The sequence below is a fragment of the Pteropus vampyrus genome, unplaced genomic scaffold (assembly GCF_000151845.1).
Source record: "Pteropus vampyrus isolate Shadow unplaced genomic scaffold, Pvam_2.0 Scaffold114, whole genome shotgun sequence".
Lineage (NCBI taxonomy): Eukaryota > Metazoa > Chordata > Mammalia > Chiroptera > Pteropodidae > Pteropus > Pteropus vampyrus.
In genome coordinates this window covers 761,083-780,095 of record NW_011888895.1, presented here as the reverse complement: position 1 = coordinate 780,095, position 19,013 = coordinate 761,083, and the positions used below count along the sequence as shown (strand labels likewise).

General features: G+C 44.3%; 1 protein-coding gene across 4 annotated transcripts in view; it reads right to left on the bottom strand.

Annotated features, from left to right (window-relative positions):
* Nucleotides 1–1,818: 1,818 nt before the first annotated feature.
* Nucleotides 1,819–19,013, bottom strand: part of HLCS (holocarboxylase synthetase) — a 188,432-nt gene continuing 171,237 nt past the window's right edge. For 3 of the 4 annotated variants that reach the window (XM_023533862.1, XM_011365640.2, XM_023533864.1), the window contains exons 6-10: nt 15,102–15,169; nt 13,508–13,668; nt 10,575–10,689; nt 6,421–6,634; nt 1,819–4,965 (exon numbers count right to left, since the gene is read on the bottom strand). In XM_023533862.1, coding sequence (XP_023389630.1) covers nt 4,794–4,965; nt 6,421–6,634; nt 10,575–10,689; nt 13,508–13,668; nt 15,102–15,169 — 730 coding nt within the window. In that variant the 3' untranslated portion in view covers nt 1,819–4,793. The remainder of the gene's footprint in view (nt 4,966–6,420; nt 6,635–10,574; nt 10,690–13,507; nt 13,669–15,101; nt 15,170–19,013) is intronic. The other variant, XM_023533863.1, reaches the window with a different exon arrangement.

The window sequence follows — 19,013 nt, the reverse complement described above, 5'->3', positions numbered from 1 at the left end:
TGGTTACCTTTTAGGAAACTCCACTTTTCTGAGTGCAAAGGGTTTTCACAGACGTCTCTAACTAGTTGTTCTAGAATCAGCATGCACCTTCATCAACTTTGCAAAGATGTGAAATGATCTGTTGCCAACCCAGTGTCACTATGAGGACCTGCCTGGTTCCCTAGCAGGCTGTCGGCTGCCTTATAGGAGGAGAAGGAATCTGCGAATTTAGGAGCATGTGTTGTGCAGCCAAGGGGCTGGGTCCTAGGAGTGGAACTCAGACCTCTTACTGCACTTAGCCACACCTCGTTAGCAGCCCTTTCTGAGTGTGTGCGCGTAAAACAAGCCTGAGGTATTACTTGTTATGCTCAGGAGTCTTGTAATTAAACCATGATTCCTGGAAGGTGCAGGTGGGATGAGCAAGTGTCACCGGACAGTTTTCAATAAAATCCCCGCAAAACGCTTATGCGTCTACCTTGTTGTTAGCCATTGGGGGCCGTGCTTAGTAAACACTAACCACAGAGGCTTTTGAAGGCTTTCGTAGCAGTTTAAGATCAAAGGTTACTGTGAAGAAAGAACAGTATTAGATTTACAAATAATAACATAAACAGGCATAACGATGAGTGTAGACGCACTTGAAAAATAAAGTATGTACTAGGGAAAACGTCTTTGTCTAGACAAACATGGTTTTCCTAGAACATGAGGGAAGATTCCTCGGCAAGCTGGCTTTGAGGCCTCTGAGGCTCAGTGCAAAGTTAAGAGCAGTTACTATGGCAACCTAATATTGTTACTTCCATCTTTTAAGAGTCTGCACATTTAAGCTGGGGATATCGCTTCTTGACTTCTGTGAGGGTCTGGCAAGGGAAGGAAGCATTTTAATCAATATGCCTCTCTTTTACAAAAAAAAGAAAAAAAATTGTAGTGGGTCCTAACACGTTGACAAAAATGCCAGATCGAATGGATTTGAGAAATAAGCCCAGTTCAAGACTGGCGGGGCCTCCTAGGGAAAGGAATTCCTTTATGTTCATGGAAGCCCTTGCTAGAAAAGCCATTCCATTCATACTTTTGTAGAGAAGTGAGCAGGGTGTGAAGGAGGGCTGCTCTGAGGAAATCTGCCAGAGCCTATACGTTCTGCACACCCCCTTTTATCCTTTTAAAGTTCTTTGGGCCATGTCTTTCTCCCCTGGACCCTATGAATCCTGCATAAAATCTACCCGAAGCTGTAATTTATTGTAACTGTAAGGCAGTTAAAGTGGACTGTGGGGGCCGCCACGGATAAGATGTGGTAAAAAGAACATTTTCAATTAAATGCCAGAAAATTACAGTAGCTTAAAATTTTAGAGAATCGTAGCCCTTGGGTTATCTAAAGTGCATTATTCAAGCTATTCCTAAACTTCAGTAGGATATATGAGATTAAAATCTTAAAACTGTCAAGACAAAAGTCAAGTAGGTTCATAAAACACCAAGAAAAATTCTACAGAAACAAAATCTATTCTTAAATTTGTTATTACATTAATTTTTAAAAATTTACATTAAATTATTAGATTTCTCATCTCAAACTTTTTTTTTTTTTTTTTACTTTTTAGGTTTTGCTAACTTTCATTTTTGGAATAATAAGATTTCTCTTTTGTATGATGCATAATACATTTGTCAAAATACGTCCAAAAAAAAAAAAAAAAGCACGGGCTTCTTAATACTTAGAAATACATACATATTCCTTTCCTTGTAAAACTATTTATTTTGTAAAAATGTTTAAATATAAATAAAAATACTGTAACCAAAAGTAGTTGCCTGTTTTTAAAAATGAAACTTGTGGTAAAAATAACAACGAGCCCAAACTGTGTAGGAAGTCTTAAGTTTATTTTGGTAGACTTGCTTTTTATAGGCATTGGCTTAAAGTAATGACTTTCCAGAGATGGTTCTTTGAAAAGCTAAAAATGCAAAGGTTGCCACTTTCTTTTATTTCAAAGATGCATAGTAATTACTCAGGAATAAGGATTCACCGTTTTCTGCCTGTTAAGAGCGAACAGATCTGCAGAATGTTAAGCCTAAAATGTCTCCCTTTTGCATCCTGAAACTGTGGGTGAGGCTGGCTGCTCTCCTGGTCCTCAGACTCTAGGGTGGGTGACCTCCCTATGTGTGTATGTGGAGGGCGGGGCGGGCACCTGACCTGGGCACCTACCTATCCCCTTCCTCGTCAGGCCACGTATTTTCACACCAGGCAAAGTGAGCATGCTGCAGCGGCGAACCCACCGACTGCTTTACACTGGACACAAATCCTTCCTACTCTGCCCACGCCCTGCGAACGCAGCCAGGATCTGCCCAGTGCCAAGAGGCACTGCCCCGGCAGGGGCCACGGAAAGCCCAGCTAGTGCTCTGTCCTATTTTAGTGGGCATGTTCCCAAGACTTCCCCTGAAATCTGCTCTTAGCCCAGAAGGGAAGATGTTTTGCCTTTTACATATGTGGTAGGTGCTCAGCGCACAGCCTCTAAACTGGGAGACCATTCAATGTCCTGAAAGCACACACCAATCCTGAGTCTAGTGGCCGTGTTTTAAAGATGATGAAGAACAGCAGTTTCTGTTAAGACTTTAAAAGTTCCTTGAGATCGAGGCTGCAGTGTACAAGAGGGTTTCCCTGATGCTAACAGCTCTAAGTAAAATGCTTTTATTCAGCTGCCCTATAGAAGCGAATTACAAAAGTCTTTGGTTCACAGGAGGCAAGATCAGGTTTATGAAAAACACAGCATCTGCTTTAAGTCCATTTTGTCTCCCTTAAGACAACTGGATGTCGGCACAAGTAAGAACAGTTGTACAAGCACAGAGGCAAAGCGCTACGCCCGCAACATCTCTATCTGCTGTGACGTGGCCACACTTCATTAGTTTTAATTTACAGAAAGGAAATTAAATGATAACATTTTTTCCCCAAAGCAGAACTGTCTAGAATAGGACTTCAGCTTAAAACAAAACATAGCATGTTTTTCATTAAATAACCACCCCCCCCCCAATGAAATTCAAAAAGTAATGATGGCAGCTCTGAGAGATGATTTGCCTTATATTACAAAGTTTGAGAAATGAAACTTGCAACATTCGCCCGAGATCTTTCTTCTTGATGATGTTTTGCAGATGCCCTCTCAAGGGTGAGTCCATTTTGTAATTTTGGGGTGGTGTGGACTTTTATTTAAACTTGTCACTAACTCCCAAAGAAGATGTGGGCATTTAGGAGAGAGATTTTTTTTTTTTTGAGAAAAATAATTCTAATTGAAGTCCTATTTGCAAAAACTACTTCTGAAGTTCTTTTTAAAAGTTGCATTTCCAAAAAAACACATATTGGGTTGGTGTACTTAACTAAACATGTTATTTTTTTCCCTTCCTATGGGACTGCCTGTGCCTGGCTAAAGGTAGACAGATTTTGTACTGAAAACCACAAGCTTCTGGAATTAGCCTAGCTGGCTAAGAGCTGGATAAAGATGGTGCTAGTATACAATAAAGGGATTTTGTTCAAAGCTGAGAGCTCCATCAAGTTTTCTTTCCACTAATTTCAGTTGGGCCTGGCAGGAAGAGAGAAAAGTGGGCAAAAATTGGCTTTTAAGGCTGAAAAGTAATGTGTGATTCACAAGTTCAACAGAGATAGGAGTTACATGGAAAAAGCATGGAGTACATCTGGAAATAGCAAATGCATATCAAAAGGCTTCCTTTCTTTTGTTCTTCGATGGACTCTTTTAGGAGAGCAGATTTTGAAGATCTTTTAAAGCTTCTCTCTGTCTCTCTCACACACACACAGACTCCCTCTTAAATGATGGTTTTCTGTATCGATAACATTTTCTTTCTTGGCAATACAGGAAAAAAGGGGTAAAAAAAAGATGACTTGCAAAGAGAATGCCATGCGCTTCTGTATTCTGTGCGGCACAGTCTTGCAGGAACGCTCCACATTTCCAACTGCGCCTGAACCAGGCTTAATGGCTCCAAATCCTGCCTTGTGTGTGGTGAGCAGAGCCTTCATCTCCAGCTGTTAGAGCAAACCGCCCACACCCACACCCAGCAATGCCTAATCAACCCTTTAAGCATCTTGAACTTGATCCCATCACTTCAGAATATGCAGTAAATTTAAACTTATGAAAGGAGCGCTCATATATCAATGTCAAGGTAATTAGCTGATTTCCTCCACAGTATCATGGCAACCGTACCAGCTGGACGCATCTCTGTAGCCACTGGACAGTTATTGGCCCTCGACCTTCTCTTTTGTTCATTAACACAAAAATAAAACGAGGACTAAGTGCCAATGTACGTTCCAGTAGGAAAATGCCTCCCTGGGCGCTTATAAACAGGATTACCACACCTCTAACTCGGCAATGGCCGGGCCCCCGAGCTTTTTTCCGATTTGTTTTTTAATAGTCTAGGGGTAAAGGTCTCCACTACTGGGAAAATATTTGAATTATTCCTTTGCTGTTTCCACCTAAACACTTCTTTGGGGGGTGGGTGGGGAGAGGCAATAAACACACCTCCAAGCCCAAGCGAGAGAGCAGGTCACACCTACGGTAGGGCTTTCCCTGGACTAAACCTGCCACTTGCCAGCCCTCCACCCGAGGTCAACTTCCAACACCAAATGAAATGACGACCGACAGAACAAAATGAAAGAATTAACAGGTTAATAGGAGAGAGAAAAAAAAAAAACAGCCTGTGACTCTAAATTAGCGCTCCAGATCCGTGGGCAAGGAAAGACGGAGGAACCTGAACTGGAATGCTTGCTGTGGGCTCGTCCCGACTCTTCGCGGCGGCTGCCCGACCTGCCGCCCGGCGCGCCAGGCCCCTGGGGACTACAGCTGCTTGGGGACGATAAGGTTTCTGAGCATGTCGAAGGAGTTGCCGTCCGGATGCACAGTCACGACCTTGCCGTCCTCCTGGTGGACCTGAAGGAACCCGGAATCGTCCAGGCCCACGATCCACACCTTGGGCCCCTCCTCACCTCCCAGGCGGATTTGCTGAGCACTGAAAAGGAAGCGGCCAGAGGTTACAGGGGACGTAACGCGGTGGTCTGAGGCCCCGGGTTAAGGGTTATGCACGCTACAACGGGACGGTCGCCAGGGCCTGGGTACACGAGTCTGGGCTCTGACTTCCACCAGTCTGAGGGCGCTGTCTTGCTAAGTGCTAGACTAACCAGGGTGATGGGGAGGCCCCACAGGGCGTTAGCAACCGTTTCTCTTATACCCGCTTACTCCCCTGCCTCATTCTGATCACCCCGGGGGTGATCTGTACCTCTTCCTCGCCTCTGGCACTGTTGAGAAACACTGCAATTCTCTAAGGGTTTTTTTTTTTTTTTTTGGCTGGGATTGGGGAAAAAGAAGCAGAGTTGAAAAGTTTCATCTTATTAAATAAAGTTGGATAGCATCAGCTACAAGTTAAACTCATTCTCTTTTGAATATTTTCCAAATGTACCCACTGAATTACATCCTTGTTAACGGTTTTAAAAAGTACAGGAAGCAACCCCGCCCCGCATGCCCTAGCGAATTTTTATTTTGAAGAATTTCAAACCTACAGAAAAGTTGAAATAAAATAGTACAATGAACCTCATATTCTCCCTTCACTTACAGTCACACCAACCGATACCATTTTCCCTGTCTGCCTTCTTTTTTCACACACACACATGCATTTTGGGGCAGATATTTAAAAATAAGTTGCAGGCATTCTGTCACTTTACACTTAAATACTTAGAAACCATCTCCTACAAAACCATAATACTATTATCACCCTCAAGAAATCAAGTCCTGATACAATAACATCACCTAGTGTACAGTCCATGTTTGAATTTCCCCACCGTCCTGTAATATACCCTTTGTGGCTATTTCCTCCCATCCGGGATCTAATTATGAATCACATATTGCATTTAGCTGTCATGCTTCTTTAATCTCAAAAAAGCTCCCACCTTGTTGTTTTAAGACACTGACATTTTTTAAAGGTCGAGGCCCGTTGGTTTACATACATCGGCCCTTCTGGAACTTGAGATGCATGAAAACCCCTGGAGCATCTGTTAAACCACAAGGCTGGGCCCCAGCCTCTGGGAGGTCCAGACTGAGACTCCAGAATTTGCATTCCTAACAAGTTTCCCAGGTGAGGCTGCTGCTGCTGCCACCTGGGGATGTCACTTTGAAAACCACTGTGAGCTAGAATGTTCCACAATTTAGATATGTCAGTTTCCTCGCAATTAGATTTGTCTCAAACATGCTGGTAGGAAAACTCTCCAGTGATGATCTTCTCACTGCGTCCCACCAGGAGGCAAAGGATGCCCTCGGTCCTGTTACTGGTGGTGCTAATTTGCTCAAGGTGGTGCCATCGGAAAGGTAAAAAAATAATTACCTAGACCGGAGCTTAGTTTCTCATTTTAAGATATTGAACTTTGGACTTAATAAAGGAATTTTAAAAGAATGAAGACAGGCCAGCACTGACCTGTGTGCCCAATATTTATAGTAAAGGGGAAGAACACCGTCGGGCCCTTCGTCCTGAAACGTGCTGATCAGTTTCTCCAGCACGGTCACGGTTCTGGCAATGAGACAGTCGGCTCTTAAGGGCTTCAGTTCCGCCCCGTACTCCTTATTATATTCTGCGATGAGGTCATTGATGCATATGGTGGGGTTACTGTTGGTCACGTTAAATCCACAGCCTGGTCAAAATCCAAACAAACAACAGAAAAACATGAGCAGCTCAACCTACTGATGGCATTACACATTTCTCTCAACTACCTACATAAGGCACAGGTTGTACCATCAACTTCCTGCTTCCTGGTCCTCATTTTGAGTTCATTGTCTCTGTGGCCACTTAAGAGAATGACTTATATCTTTGAGTCCATCTTTATTATCCTCATCAAGCCAGGACTGTCCCAAGCTTACTGCCAATAGGTTGGGAAAAAAGCAAGCTAATTAAACAGAAGCCACGAATGGGACAAAACCATGTGTCATGTGGTCCGGCCAAGAACTGCAGCTCGGCACTGAAAATCTCTTGTTTCTTTTCCTACTTGAATAACAGACACAGGCTCGAAAACAAAGACTTTTATTCGGGTCTTAAGAAGTAAACTCTGGATTCAGAGATTTCAAACCTTGTTCATGGCACAACCACAGAACACATCTTTTAATACTGTATCCTTGGATGTCGTCGGTGCTAGGGTTACGATGCTGGCAAGGGGCCAGCCCACGTCCTGTGGCTCTTTTACAGGCTCCCAAAGGAAGGCTTCGGGAAAGTGAGTTACCAGCAGGGTGTGAATGGGGCTTATCTCGCAGCTACTTAACGCCACCACCCTCCCCACCACCCTCTCCGGGAAGGGTCAGTCTTCCTGAATGAACCTCAAAGAGGCCTTAATCAGAAACGAAATACTTCAAGAACTCGGCAATAAGACTAAGGTGTTTTCAGGGTGTCTGGAAAAAAAAAAAAAAGACTCCCACACAGAACAAAATTTATAACTTTTCTTTGGTAAGTGTTTGGAGCTATTTTCGGTGTGAAGCTCCAGAATGAATGTGAGTGAGTGAGTGAGTGTGTGTGTGTGTGTGTGTGTTTAATGTACTGCCTATTAAAATACAAAGCAAGGTAAATTACACCTAGAAAAAAGTAACTATGGCACAGGATCAGAATCTGCAGGTCTTCGTGTGCTCATTCATTCAACCATATACACAATATCTGAAGTACCTATGGAGCGTAAGGCGTGAAATTTAGTGTATATAGTGCTGAAAATACTGTCTTGTATTCAGAAAATTTAAAGTGCTGGGGAAAATAGCAGCATTGACTATTGTCAACTTAGGCTGTGTCCTTCCAAGAACCACAGAGTTTCCCTCCTGGCGATCGAATCCTGGATCAAAGGTGCACCCCTCTCACCACCGCCCACGGCCTTAAGTATTTAATAAAAGCTATGGATTCTCTCCACAGGACAGTGTCTCACGTCCCTTACGCTGACAGGACTCCTTGGCTCCCTGAAACCGTCCCTGGGCCTCCGGATATCTGTGGACTCCACTTAAGCATCTCTGTGTCTGGCCCGTTTAAAGATGGGAAAGGAGCTCTGAGGGTAAGCAGCAGCTTGCCCAGAATAATACTGCCCGTTGGTAGCAGAGCTGGAAACATAAGCCTGTATTCTTTGGCTGGCACTTCCCACACACGGTCATGAGTCTTCTGTCCAGTGCCGATGTCTGAACATCAAACAAACTCTCCTGGGCAGTAAGTATGGGGAGGCTGACAGTTGGATGACCAGGGGCTTAAGAATTTCTAAAACCGATATTGAATCCATCTCCCTGCCAGACCTAGAGGTGCTGAAGGGAGAGGGGTTCATTATCCCACCTCGTCCAGCCTGGAGCTTATCCTACAGGTTACAAAGAACACAACCTTTTCGCGGCCTGGGAAAGTCAAATGAAGAAAGGAAGACCACCAGGAGACCCATGTCAGAAATTAACTTTCTTTTCTTATTACAAAATGGTACAGTAAATGTTTATTTTTACCATTTTTTTTTTTAAATATAAATGGTAAAATTATTGACAGAAAGTAGATCTGTGGTTGCCTAGGACTAGGGTAGGGAAGACAAAGAGGCATAAGGGAAATTTTAGAAATTTAGAAAATGTTTTAAAACTGGATTGTGTAGATGACTGTGTTGATTTAGTAAACATTTACTAAAATAATAGGATTGTATACTCTCAATGGGTGAATTATATTGCATAAAAATTATACCTCAATAAAGCTGTTAAACAATGCATGGACTAATTTTTGTCATAAAAGGAAGCGAGATGACTAGCGAACTTATTTTGTATTTTGTTGATATTAAAATATTTGTAATTAAAAAAAATGCATCCAGTTTTCTAGGTTTGGGCTACCATTGTACTTTTTTTTTTTCTTCTTTAAACTGAGGTATAATAGACATACAACATTACATTAGTTTCAGATGTACACATAATGAATGATTAGATTCAGGTTTACCACATAACATTTATACATAATGAAAAACAAAAAATCGCCACAATAAGTCTATTTAACACCTATCACTACACATAGTTACAGAATTTTGTTTTCTGGTGATGAGAACTTTTAAGATCTACTCTCTTAGCAGCTTTCGAATACACAGTACAGCACTGTTAACTACAGTCACCGTGCTGTCCAGTTCCCGGGGCTCACGTAGCGTCCCCTCATCCACGGGTCCACTTTCCGAGGTTTCGGGTAGCCGTGGTCAACCGTGGTCCAAAAATATGAAATTTTCCCAACCATCAACATTGTGTGCTCCTGACATCTAACCACTGACATTGTCACGGCTCCATGAGCCAGGATCACCCAAAGTGCACCATCCTCCTTCTGATATACCATCAGAGGGTCAACAGTAGCCTAACACTATGTCACAATGCCTGCATCATGCATGTCACCTCATTCATCACACAGGTGCCTATCATGTCACATCATCACAAGAAGGGTGAGTGCAGTATAGCGAGATGTTTTGAGAGACCACATTCACGTAGCTTTTATTATAGTGTATTGTTACAATTATTCTGCTTCATTATTAGTTATTGTTGCTAACCTCTTACTGTGCCTAATTTATAAACTTTACCATAGGTATATATGTATAGAAAAAACATAGTATATAATAGGGTTCGGTACTACACCCTGCAGGTCTCAGAACATGTTCCCCCATGGATAAGTGAGAACAACTGCATTTATTTTATAACTCAAGTTTCTACCATTTGATTCCCTTCATCCACCTATTTTGCCCACCCCCTACTCTTGCCTCTGGCAATCGCCAATCTATTCTCTGCATCTATAATCTTATTATTTATTTATTTATTTTTTTAAAGATTCCACATATAAGTGAGATTATACAGTATCTGTCTTTCCCTGTTTTACTTATTTCATTTAGCACAATGCCCTCAAGATCCATTCATGTTGTTGTTACAAATGAGAAGATTTCATTCTTTTTTATGGCTGAATAATATTCTTCTGTGTGTGTGTGTGTGAATCACATCTTCTTTATCCATTCATCCATCAATTCGGGTTATTTCCATATCTTGTAAATAATGCTGCATTGAACATGGGGGTGCATATAATTCTTTGAGTTAGCGATTTCATTTTCTTCAGATAAATACCCAGAAGTGGAATTCCTGCATTATATGGTATTCCTATTTTTAATTTTTTGAGGGAACGCCATACTGTTTTCCACAGTGGTTGTACCAATCTACATCCCCACCAACAGAGCATGAGGGATCTGTTCTCCACGTCTTCGTCAACACTTGTTATTTCTTGTCTTTTTGATAACAGCCGCACTTACAGGGGTGAGGTGTTATCTCACTGTGGTTTATTTTCATCATTTCTAAATCAATGAGAAGCAGGAGTGTGGAAAGGTGTAAGAAAATGTGTTTAATGTGATACCAATTTGGTTTTCTTGGCCACAGATGGGAATTTTAAACCCGTTGAAGCACTTTCAATCAATCTGCCTGTTTTACACACGTATTATATCCTATATTTGTAAGACCCCCCCCCAAAAAAGTAATCTCATATGTTAATTCACATCTCCAATATAGCCACGTATAAACCATTTCTATTTTTATTAATCTAAAATTGCTGGGGAAAAGGCTTTAAAAACTCACCAATAAGTATATAAAATGTTTCTCCCATAAGCGTTGAGTTAACCAGAACTCCACCAAGCTTCATGAGGTCACTGTAATAAATATCGTTGGGCCACTTCACTCGTAAGTTGATATCCTAAAGGAAAATTGGCATATTAATCAAGTAATCGATGGGCACACAGGGACCAGTTGAGGACATCCAGCGAAAAGTCAGTTGAGCGGAATACTCTCAAAACTAAAGAAACACGGGGCCTCATCCTCTCTTCTTTTTCAGCCAGCTAAATTACTTCTTTAGGACAATCTAGAATTAAGGTGCCTTTCGGAACTAGCAAGATAGACTTCAAGGACACAGCGGTAGTAATTGAAGCACCGTCCCCACTCGCCACCGATGTTCACCGTCATCAAAACACTGTCTGACGATGCCCATCTTGAGAATTCATTTCGTTTCCTCAGTATGGACCACCAGCACTGTGGAGCATCTGTCATGTGCTAGGTGCAGGGGCGGGGAGAGGATAATACACAGGTTCGAGGGGCCCCGGCTCGAGAGAGAAAGATGGCCCCGAAGAAACCGCTGTCATGAAAGGCGGCAGACATGGTTCGAGTAGAAAGCTATGACGACACCGATGGGGGGCGCGTTCCACCGACTGGTCAGAGATGGCCTTCGACTTGTGTAATGGTAATAGACTTGTCCTCTCCACCCTGAGGGGTGTGACCTGAGCAATTCCCCCTGTGCCTCGGTCACGGTGGAGCAGTCAAGGGTGGACACTGGTTCAGCTGGGCCATCCGGACCCTCCCCTCCCCCATGACTCGTACTTGGGGCACACAGACTGGCTTAGATCCAGCAGGCACCAGAGCCACCTGGACTCCTGGACCTGAGGCTGGCAGCCAGGTTGTGCCATCTGTGGGTAGAGGAAGTCCATCTGGAGACATGAGGCTGGAAGAGGGACAGACACACAGCAAAATAAAACTGAGCCCAGAGAGCAGCTGACAGGCTCCGAGTTCAGCGGGGCTGGCTTTTCCCGTACGGGGGGCCTGGCCCGGCACGAGCCCCTTTTCTCGGCACTGGTCTGTATGCTGCTTCCACCAAATCACTGCGCTAGCAGTAGTGTCACCCCTGTGGGACAGAGGAAGACACTGGAGCATAAAGAGGACAGCCCGAGGTCGTACCACCTGGACGAGGTAGAGCTGGGATTAAAACACAGGGCTTCCTCGCATCAAGTCCAGGTGCTTAATACGAGGCTCTGTAGCCTGTTGCTTCCAGGAAATCACCTTCTCTCCTTCCAACAGGCCTCCTCATCGCCCCACCGTCTGGAATATGTTTCTGTGCTTTATGAGCTCACCTGCCCTGGCATAGCGTTCTAGGCTGAGAGAAGAGATGCAGGGACACAAAAGAACCCAAGTACGAGAAAAAGCAGGGTGCTCGCCATGACCCATAACTGAAAGGAGCTTCACAGTTCTTTTCTGTCTAGAATAAGTTTCTCAAAGGTGGGGATATTTTGGCCCCCAGGGGACACTGGGCAATACGGGGAGACATTCCCGACTGTCAGGGTTTGAGGGAGACCTGCTGCATCTCGTGGCCACGGCCAGACACACTGTTCCACATCCTATAACGCACAGGATGGCCCCCAACTAAGATGCGAGGGCCCAAACACCCACGCGTCAAGGTGGAGAAACGCTGGCCTAGAAAATCTATAATGCAGAGACCTTTGTCCTGGTCCCCCTGGCAGTTCCCTTCTTTCTTCTCGCTTGCCTTCCCATGTCCCCCTATGCCCCGCACAGCCCCTGCCAAAGCTCAGAAACACCCCCCAACCCCGCGGGTGGCACTTGCTTCTGTGCCAGGCCTGCTCAGACGCCTGGCTGTGTTCTGAGTTCCCATGTTCGGATCGAGTTAATGATGCAGCTTATGAAATTGTGGGCTCTCACGCAGGTAAACAGGGACATCTATTCCAAGGTGAAGAGAAAGGCTGCATGCTTATTTTTTATTGTCTCAATTAATCATTTATTCAAATGGCTGATGCGGGCCTTGTGTCTAAAGCATTATGCTAGGTTCTTTGAGGATCAAAATAAAACTAGTTCTGCATTCAGAGAGCTGCTTACTCTGTAGGAGACAGAACAGGAGTACAAATAACTTTGCTTCAGAGCAAGTCGTGGGAGATACCACGGAAGAGGCTTAGCTATTTGAAGGGAGAGCCTGCAGCTTGAGGGTTCAGGGGCCAGCATTAGAGCTGGGCCTCCAGGATGAACAGAACGGCCAGAGTAGGAGCCCGACATAACAGCTGTAGGTAGGAAGGAGCCAGGGGAAGACCCTCCTTTTTATAGCCGTATGAAATCCTTCCAGGAAAACTGAGGAGGGTGATATGGTAGGTGGGGGCCAGGTATGAGGGAAAAGGCTTTAGTAATTCTGTTAACCACTGTCTTTTTCTTATCTTCTTAATCACTGACACCAAAGCATCCAACGGTAACGAAGAAGTGGGCACATCTGTCCCTACGGCTGGGGGCAGAGAGCCCCAAACAAACCTGCACGTTGAACTCATGCAACTGCAGACCAAGGATGGCTCTGCCGAGCACAGGCCGTAGTAAGGAAGGTAGGAAATGAGGACTTTTGAGATCTATAAAATAAGGCTTTTCACCAGAAAATGCAGACAAATAGACCCATCCAGTCCAATTGCATCCAATAGGAAAAAAAAAAAAAAAAGACTCACCCTTACTAGGCTGTTTGAGAAATCTGACAACAGGACAGAAAGGGAATCCTGCGGGGGAAACGCATTCTGGTGAGCCTGAAGCAGCTGTAAAACCTGATGGTGGCTTTAGAACTCCAGGGACACAGCTGTCAGCTTTGCAAAAAGCAGGCCGAGGCTCCACATGCGGCGATCCCGCAAACAAATGCTATAAACGAGCCCGAGCCAAGATGTGCACGCAGAGTGGGGACGTAAAGGTGAGGGAACTGCACGTACCTGGTACCCGGGAATGGACCTGACCGCCTCCACGACCGCCAGGGACGCCAGATGCTGGACGAACGGGATCCTCTGTCCCAGATTGGACCTCAGTGGGATGGAGACCAGCAGAGTAGAAAGAGCACATCCCGCGGGACTCAGCCATGCATTCCTTCCGCGCCCTGGAAGACAGGCCCCACTGGGAAACTGGCCACTTTGCCACAAGAACAGACTCAGAAGCACATTGTGCCAGAAAACGTGCCTGAGGACTCGGAGCCACATGGCGAAGACACGTCCCACCAGAACAGACGTGGACTGATTAAGACACGTGGATATTCTGGGGTGAACTCAGTCACAGAGGAGCTTTTCAAAATCTGAAGCCCTGCTGCTGAACAATTTCCCGATGATCAGCCGGCTGCTCTGCCTCTGGGAGCATATCATCTGTGCTCTGACGGCTCAGAGCCTCACAGTGTTGGGACATCGCTCTCAGCTGAAGTCTCACCTACGGTGATGCCGGCAAAAACAGGGATGAGGGCAACCGAACCGAATCTGTACTGGTCCAGGAGAGGCCCTGGACACCCCTTCTGAGAACTGACTCCTATCCTGGTGATGGTCACACAACCTTGTGAACATATGAAAAACTGCACACTTTAAACGAGAGAACTGAACGGTGTGTGAATTATATATCTCACTGTTATTTTTAAAAATGAAAGCTGAATTTAAAAAAGGATCCCTAGTATTAACTCTGAGGGTTTGTTTGGGTTTTTTTTGTTTTTTGTTTTGAATTTTCTTAAAATCGAAGTCAGGAAAATAAAATAATCAAAATGGGAGGTACACCTAACCAAAGTTTTTCTATATACTTTTTTAAACCTGTTTATTGAGCCCCGTGGCTTTTGATGAAATGAATTTTTTTCTCTTTATGTTCAAAAGTCACCTTTAAGAGGAAGAAGCAGAAAATAGTGGATTCCTTATTTCTTTGCTTCTTCTGAGAAAGGCATAGGAGTCTCAAGGTTAAAAGTACATCTGAGTCAGCCTGGCATCGGCTAGGGGTGGGAAAAGGCAGGGCGGGGTGCCTCCTGCAAGACCATGGGCACGGCATCTGCTCTCGCCTCTGAGGGTCAGCACTGAGCAGCCCTCTGCTTCTCTGCGGGCACTCTGTGAATGGGCACTGCCTGAGTGCCCACTCTATGCCAATTCCAGTCCCTCCACGTGGTACTCAGTACAGACACAGAAGGCCCCTCACAGAGACCCTTCAGGAAAATAAATGTCTCTAGAGCAGTTATGATTCACAAAGTGCAATGCCTAGAATGTGTCAGAAGGAATTTACAAGATGTAGTGAACCAAATGTTAAAACCATCACAAGCCAATGTTAAGTGATTAACAAACATCTCAGTTTGAGAGAATGCTGTAACTCTCAGGCTCAATCTTCTGATCAATTTCGCTTCCTCTTCTTCCACTGAACTTGGGGCTGGGGGGTGGGGTGGGGCATGAAAACAAACCACTACTAATTTGAGCCATCTTGACAATCAACACACTCAATCAATCGTCTCTCTGGCCACGAGTCACAGATTTTAAAAAACAGACATAACAGAAACGATAATAAAAGATGACTGACCTTTGCCCTCTGTTTGTCGGGCTGCGATGGCTATTAAACCCATTTCCTGCGGCATCTCAAACATCAACCTGCAAATGGTGGGAAAGACTGGTCAGCCAGAACAGCTTTGCACAGGGAACCTAAGCGCAAAGCTGGGGACACTGTTTACATACATCTGTGAACGTGTGGGTAAGGAAGGACCATCTCCTGGCTTTCGAGGGATTGTGCCCCCATTCCGGCTTCCGAGAAGCCCAAGGCAGGGAGGCACGTGTACCCGCCTGAGCTGTTATCCAGTTTATTTAAGGTGCTGATAGGTTATATTTCTTTGGACTATCCCATCGAGTTCTTTCTGACGCGGTGTCCCTTCTTCGAGTGACACTACCAATTCCTGACATTTGTTTCCACTTACAGAGCATTTCTGTTCGAACGCTAGAACATAATCATAACAGAAGTTTCTGATTATTCAGAAAACCAATATGGTGGCTATAAAGCCGTTTAAAAGATACACTCTCCCCTGAGAACTAATTACGTTTTAACTATAGTAAATAAATCTACACCTTCTGAGAACTAGGGAGAACCTTGGATCATTTTCGGCTTCAGCTCTGCTTTTAAAATGGTTTCACTTAAAAGAATACAGACTTTCCTTAGGGGGATAGGTGGGAAAGTGCCCTCTGGCTCCAGGCTCCACGGACACGGCAACGGGAACTTTTTTCAGAAAAGGGAAAAAAAGCCCCCACTCTGAATTTCTCCCCCGGCTGCACTCTATGCATTTTGACTCCGTTAGGCGTTTTCCCCTGCGCTCCCAGGCGCGGAGTAGGCATAGCGCGTGGTAGGATTTATTAAACAAAGCAGGAATCGGGTTTGCCCACTGTCGGTGCAGCTGCTGGGGCCTCTCTGAAATACTTTGGGGGTGACGAAGGCATGGGTGATGGGAGATGGTACTTGGTATAAACAGTTTCCCATCATCGTTTCCAGGGTTCCACGTGCCCCCGGGCTGCGGACATGGCCCTGGGGACGACTTCGCTATCAACGCTTCATCCTCCCTCCAGGACCAAGGAACGAGGTGGAACCTCACGAAACGGTAAGACAAGGAAACTACTCAAAGCAGAGAGGACACCAGTGTCTCTGTGTGCACCGCTGGCTCGGGGCGCCCAGGGGACCCCTCTACTTGCTAAGGAGGGCCCTGCAGCAGCGGGCGGGGGCTGGGCCACAGGCACAGGGCACTCCCGGCCAGCAGGCCGGCCGGCGTCCGTGTGCCAGGCCCACTTGCATCTGAATGAAGTGCAGATGCAGAAGTATTTCTCTTGGACACCATGAATAAGCCATTGAGAGCAGCGGTGCCTGGACACCGTGGGACTCCGAGAACAAAGCGTCCTTTTCCTGCGTCGGAACAGCGCAGCCCTAAGAAGGAAGCTTTGTCCCGCGGGGAGGTAAACTGTCTTCGAGGAACCTCCGCTTCCCCCAGGGTGCCAGCGCTTTAGCTGGGCGCGCCCGCGGGCTCTCTCGGGGCGGCTAGCACACTTTTCCTCCGGAAGGGGGGATGATTTAGCACGTTGTGAGCAGACTGCGAAGGCCCTCTCCATGGCAGCAATCTACGCTGTTCTTTAAATAGACAGTAGACAGTCGTGTGCTGTGTAGCCAGCGGCGGTGATGGTAGAATTGGGGCAGGGGGGTGGGAGCGGGGGAGGAGGTCCAGAAACCAAACACAGACTTCTGGAACAAAGAGAAATGATTAAGGGAACATATGCCCTAAACTGCTTGGAGGTTTGGCAGCAGTTAACAGGGCATATTGATGAGAAGACTGGGTTTATGCTGCTGAAGACCAAGAGGAAACTCGGAGGGGGGAGACAAACAGGGGAGGGGGCCACGCCGAGCTGGGACAACTGGAGGCCGCCAGATTTATTTGTGCTATCTGAGATAACTCTGGAGGCCAAACCACACAGCTCACGGGCAACAAAGCAGCATTTATAAACTTTGTAAATTCTGCATCTCTGAAAATGAAGTCGCTAGAGTCTGCTTTAGCAGAAAGGAGACACCATAAACGCGTTTCCATCCGATTTGATGATGTTCTCACAAAAGGAAACAGAAAAAGGGAAAAAAAAAAAAAACGAGGGTGTTACATAATGATTACCTCCCTGCCTCTGTGTATTTTCTTTCCTTCTTGGCAAAGGCTATGGAATAAAAGGCTTCTGTGAGTGGCAGCCGAATGCATTCACTGCAGTACCAACTGGGCATGCAAAAAAGCAGTCTCTTTTTGTCTGAAGCATCCAGGCCCCAGAGGGGACCCTTCGCAAACGGACAGCGTCCTGGTCACTTAGGTTCCTAAGGACATCGCAGCACATACTGGGTGCTCTGCCAATGCGAATGTCATGAATTTCATGTGGTCGTTGGAATAAAACTTCAATAATTAAGACTAATCTAGAAGACAGCCCAATATGAATTAATGAAAATTCTGAAGGAACAAAAATTTAGATTCAGATCCAGTCAATCCACTTTGGGGATTCGAACCAAAGGAGGTAGTCCACATTCACCACAGTGCTATGAAAGTAAAACGACTGGATATGACCTAAGTGTTCAGTAGGAGTATGGTTAATTATGGTACATGAAGTCAATGGAATAATTTGGAGTAGGTGAAAATGATAGTCATGAAGACTATGTAGCAACACGGAAGAAAGAAATGCTTGTAATGTAAAAACTACATAAATTTTTATTCCAACTATGTCAAATTCGTAGAAGAGGAAGGGAGTAATATTTGACAAAATCTCTTTATTTTCAAACTTTTCTTTAAGATGGTTAGCTTTAAAATTATTTTGAAAAATGAGAGAGAAGCATGGTTTTTATGTTCACATACAATATTTGTAATTATTCATAACTATTTCTAAGAATAGGACTAACACATCTGCTTTAAAAATAAAAGAGACAATAACAAGTTATCTGTAGCACTGTTTCATTATAACTAATGAATCAGAGCTTTTGTGAAAGTAATCAATGAGCAAAAATTCTTATAACTAGTCTTTTCGTATACAATGAGAGCCTTTAAATTTTTATGCCTTCTGACTCAGTACTGTACTTCCAGGATTAAAGTCTAAGAGGTACTCAGAGAATCGAAATAATTCCAGGGCACGGCTATTCCTCATAGCATTACATTGTGAAAATCAGAACAGTGCCAACAGGCCATGATAAAGGAATGAAAAACAATCACCGCAGCCCCACACAAAACGGCCATCAGGGAAATGGGCAAATGCCCACAGGACACCATCCGGGGATTCAGTCAGGATGCAAATCCTATACACAGTCTGATTCCAATGATGTTTTAAGATATACTTTTAAAATTTCTTGGGACATATTAACAAAATATTAGCTGTGGTTATTCTGAGAAGCATAATTATTTGAAAAAGTACAAAGCAGAAAATAAGCCATCCATATAAGTCCCTCTTAAAAATGTGTCACCCAGAGATTGCATAGAATAACATAAAGAAGAAAGTGAAATTATCATATAATTCTGGGTTCCCCTTCTGGAGATAATTACTGCTAATATGTGTCCTTCTTATTAAAAGCATATATACCTTTAGACTTTTTCCACATTTAAAAAATACACAAAGATGTATCTTACAAAATGTTTCTAACAATTGGAAAAATTCCTTATTTGGAGGTATTTAAATGATGTTGTTGATATATAGAATGGACATTCTTATTACGTTGATAATTAAAAAGGAAGGCTTAAAAACAGTATCACGGATCCCATTTATGTAGGCCGTGTATTCCTACGTGTATTTTTAGAAGAATACAGGACATATATAAACACTGGTTATCTCCAGAAGGTGGAGGCAAAATGATATAATTTTAGCATCTTTTTTATGTTGTTCCATGTTCTCTGGGTGGTAAAATTTCAAGTAGTTTTTATTTTCTTTATACTTTTCTGAGTTTTCCAAT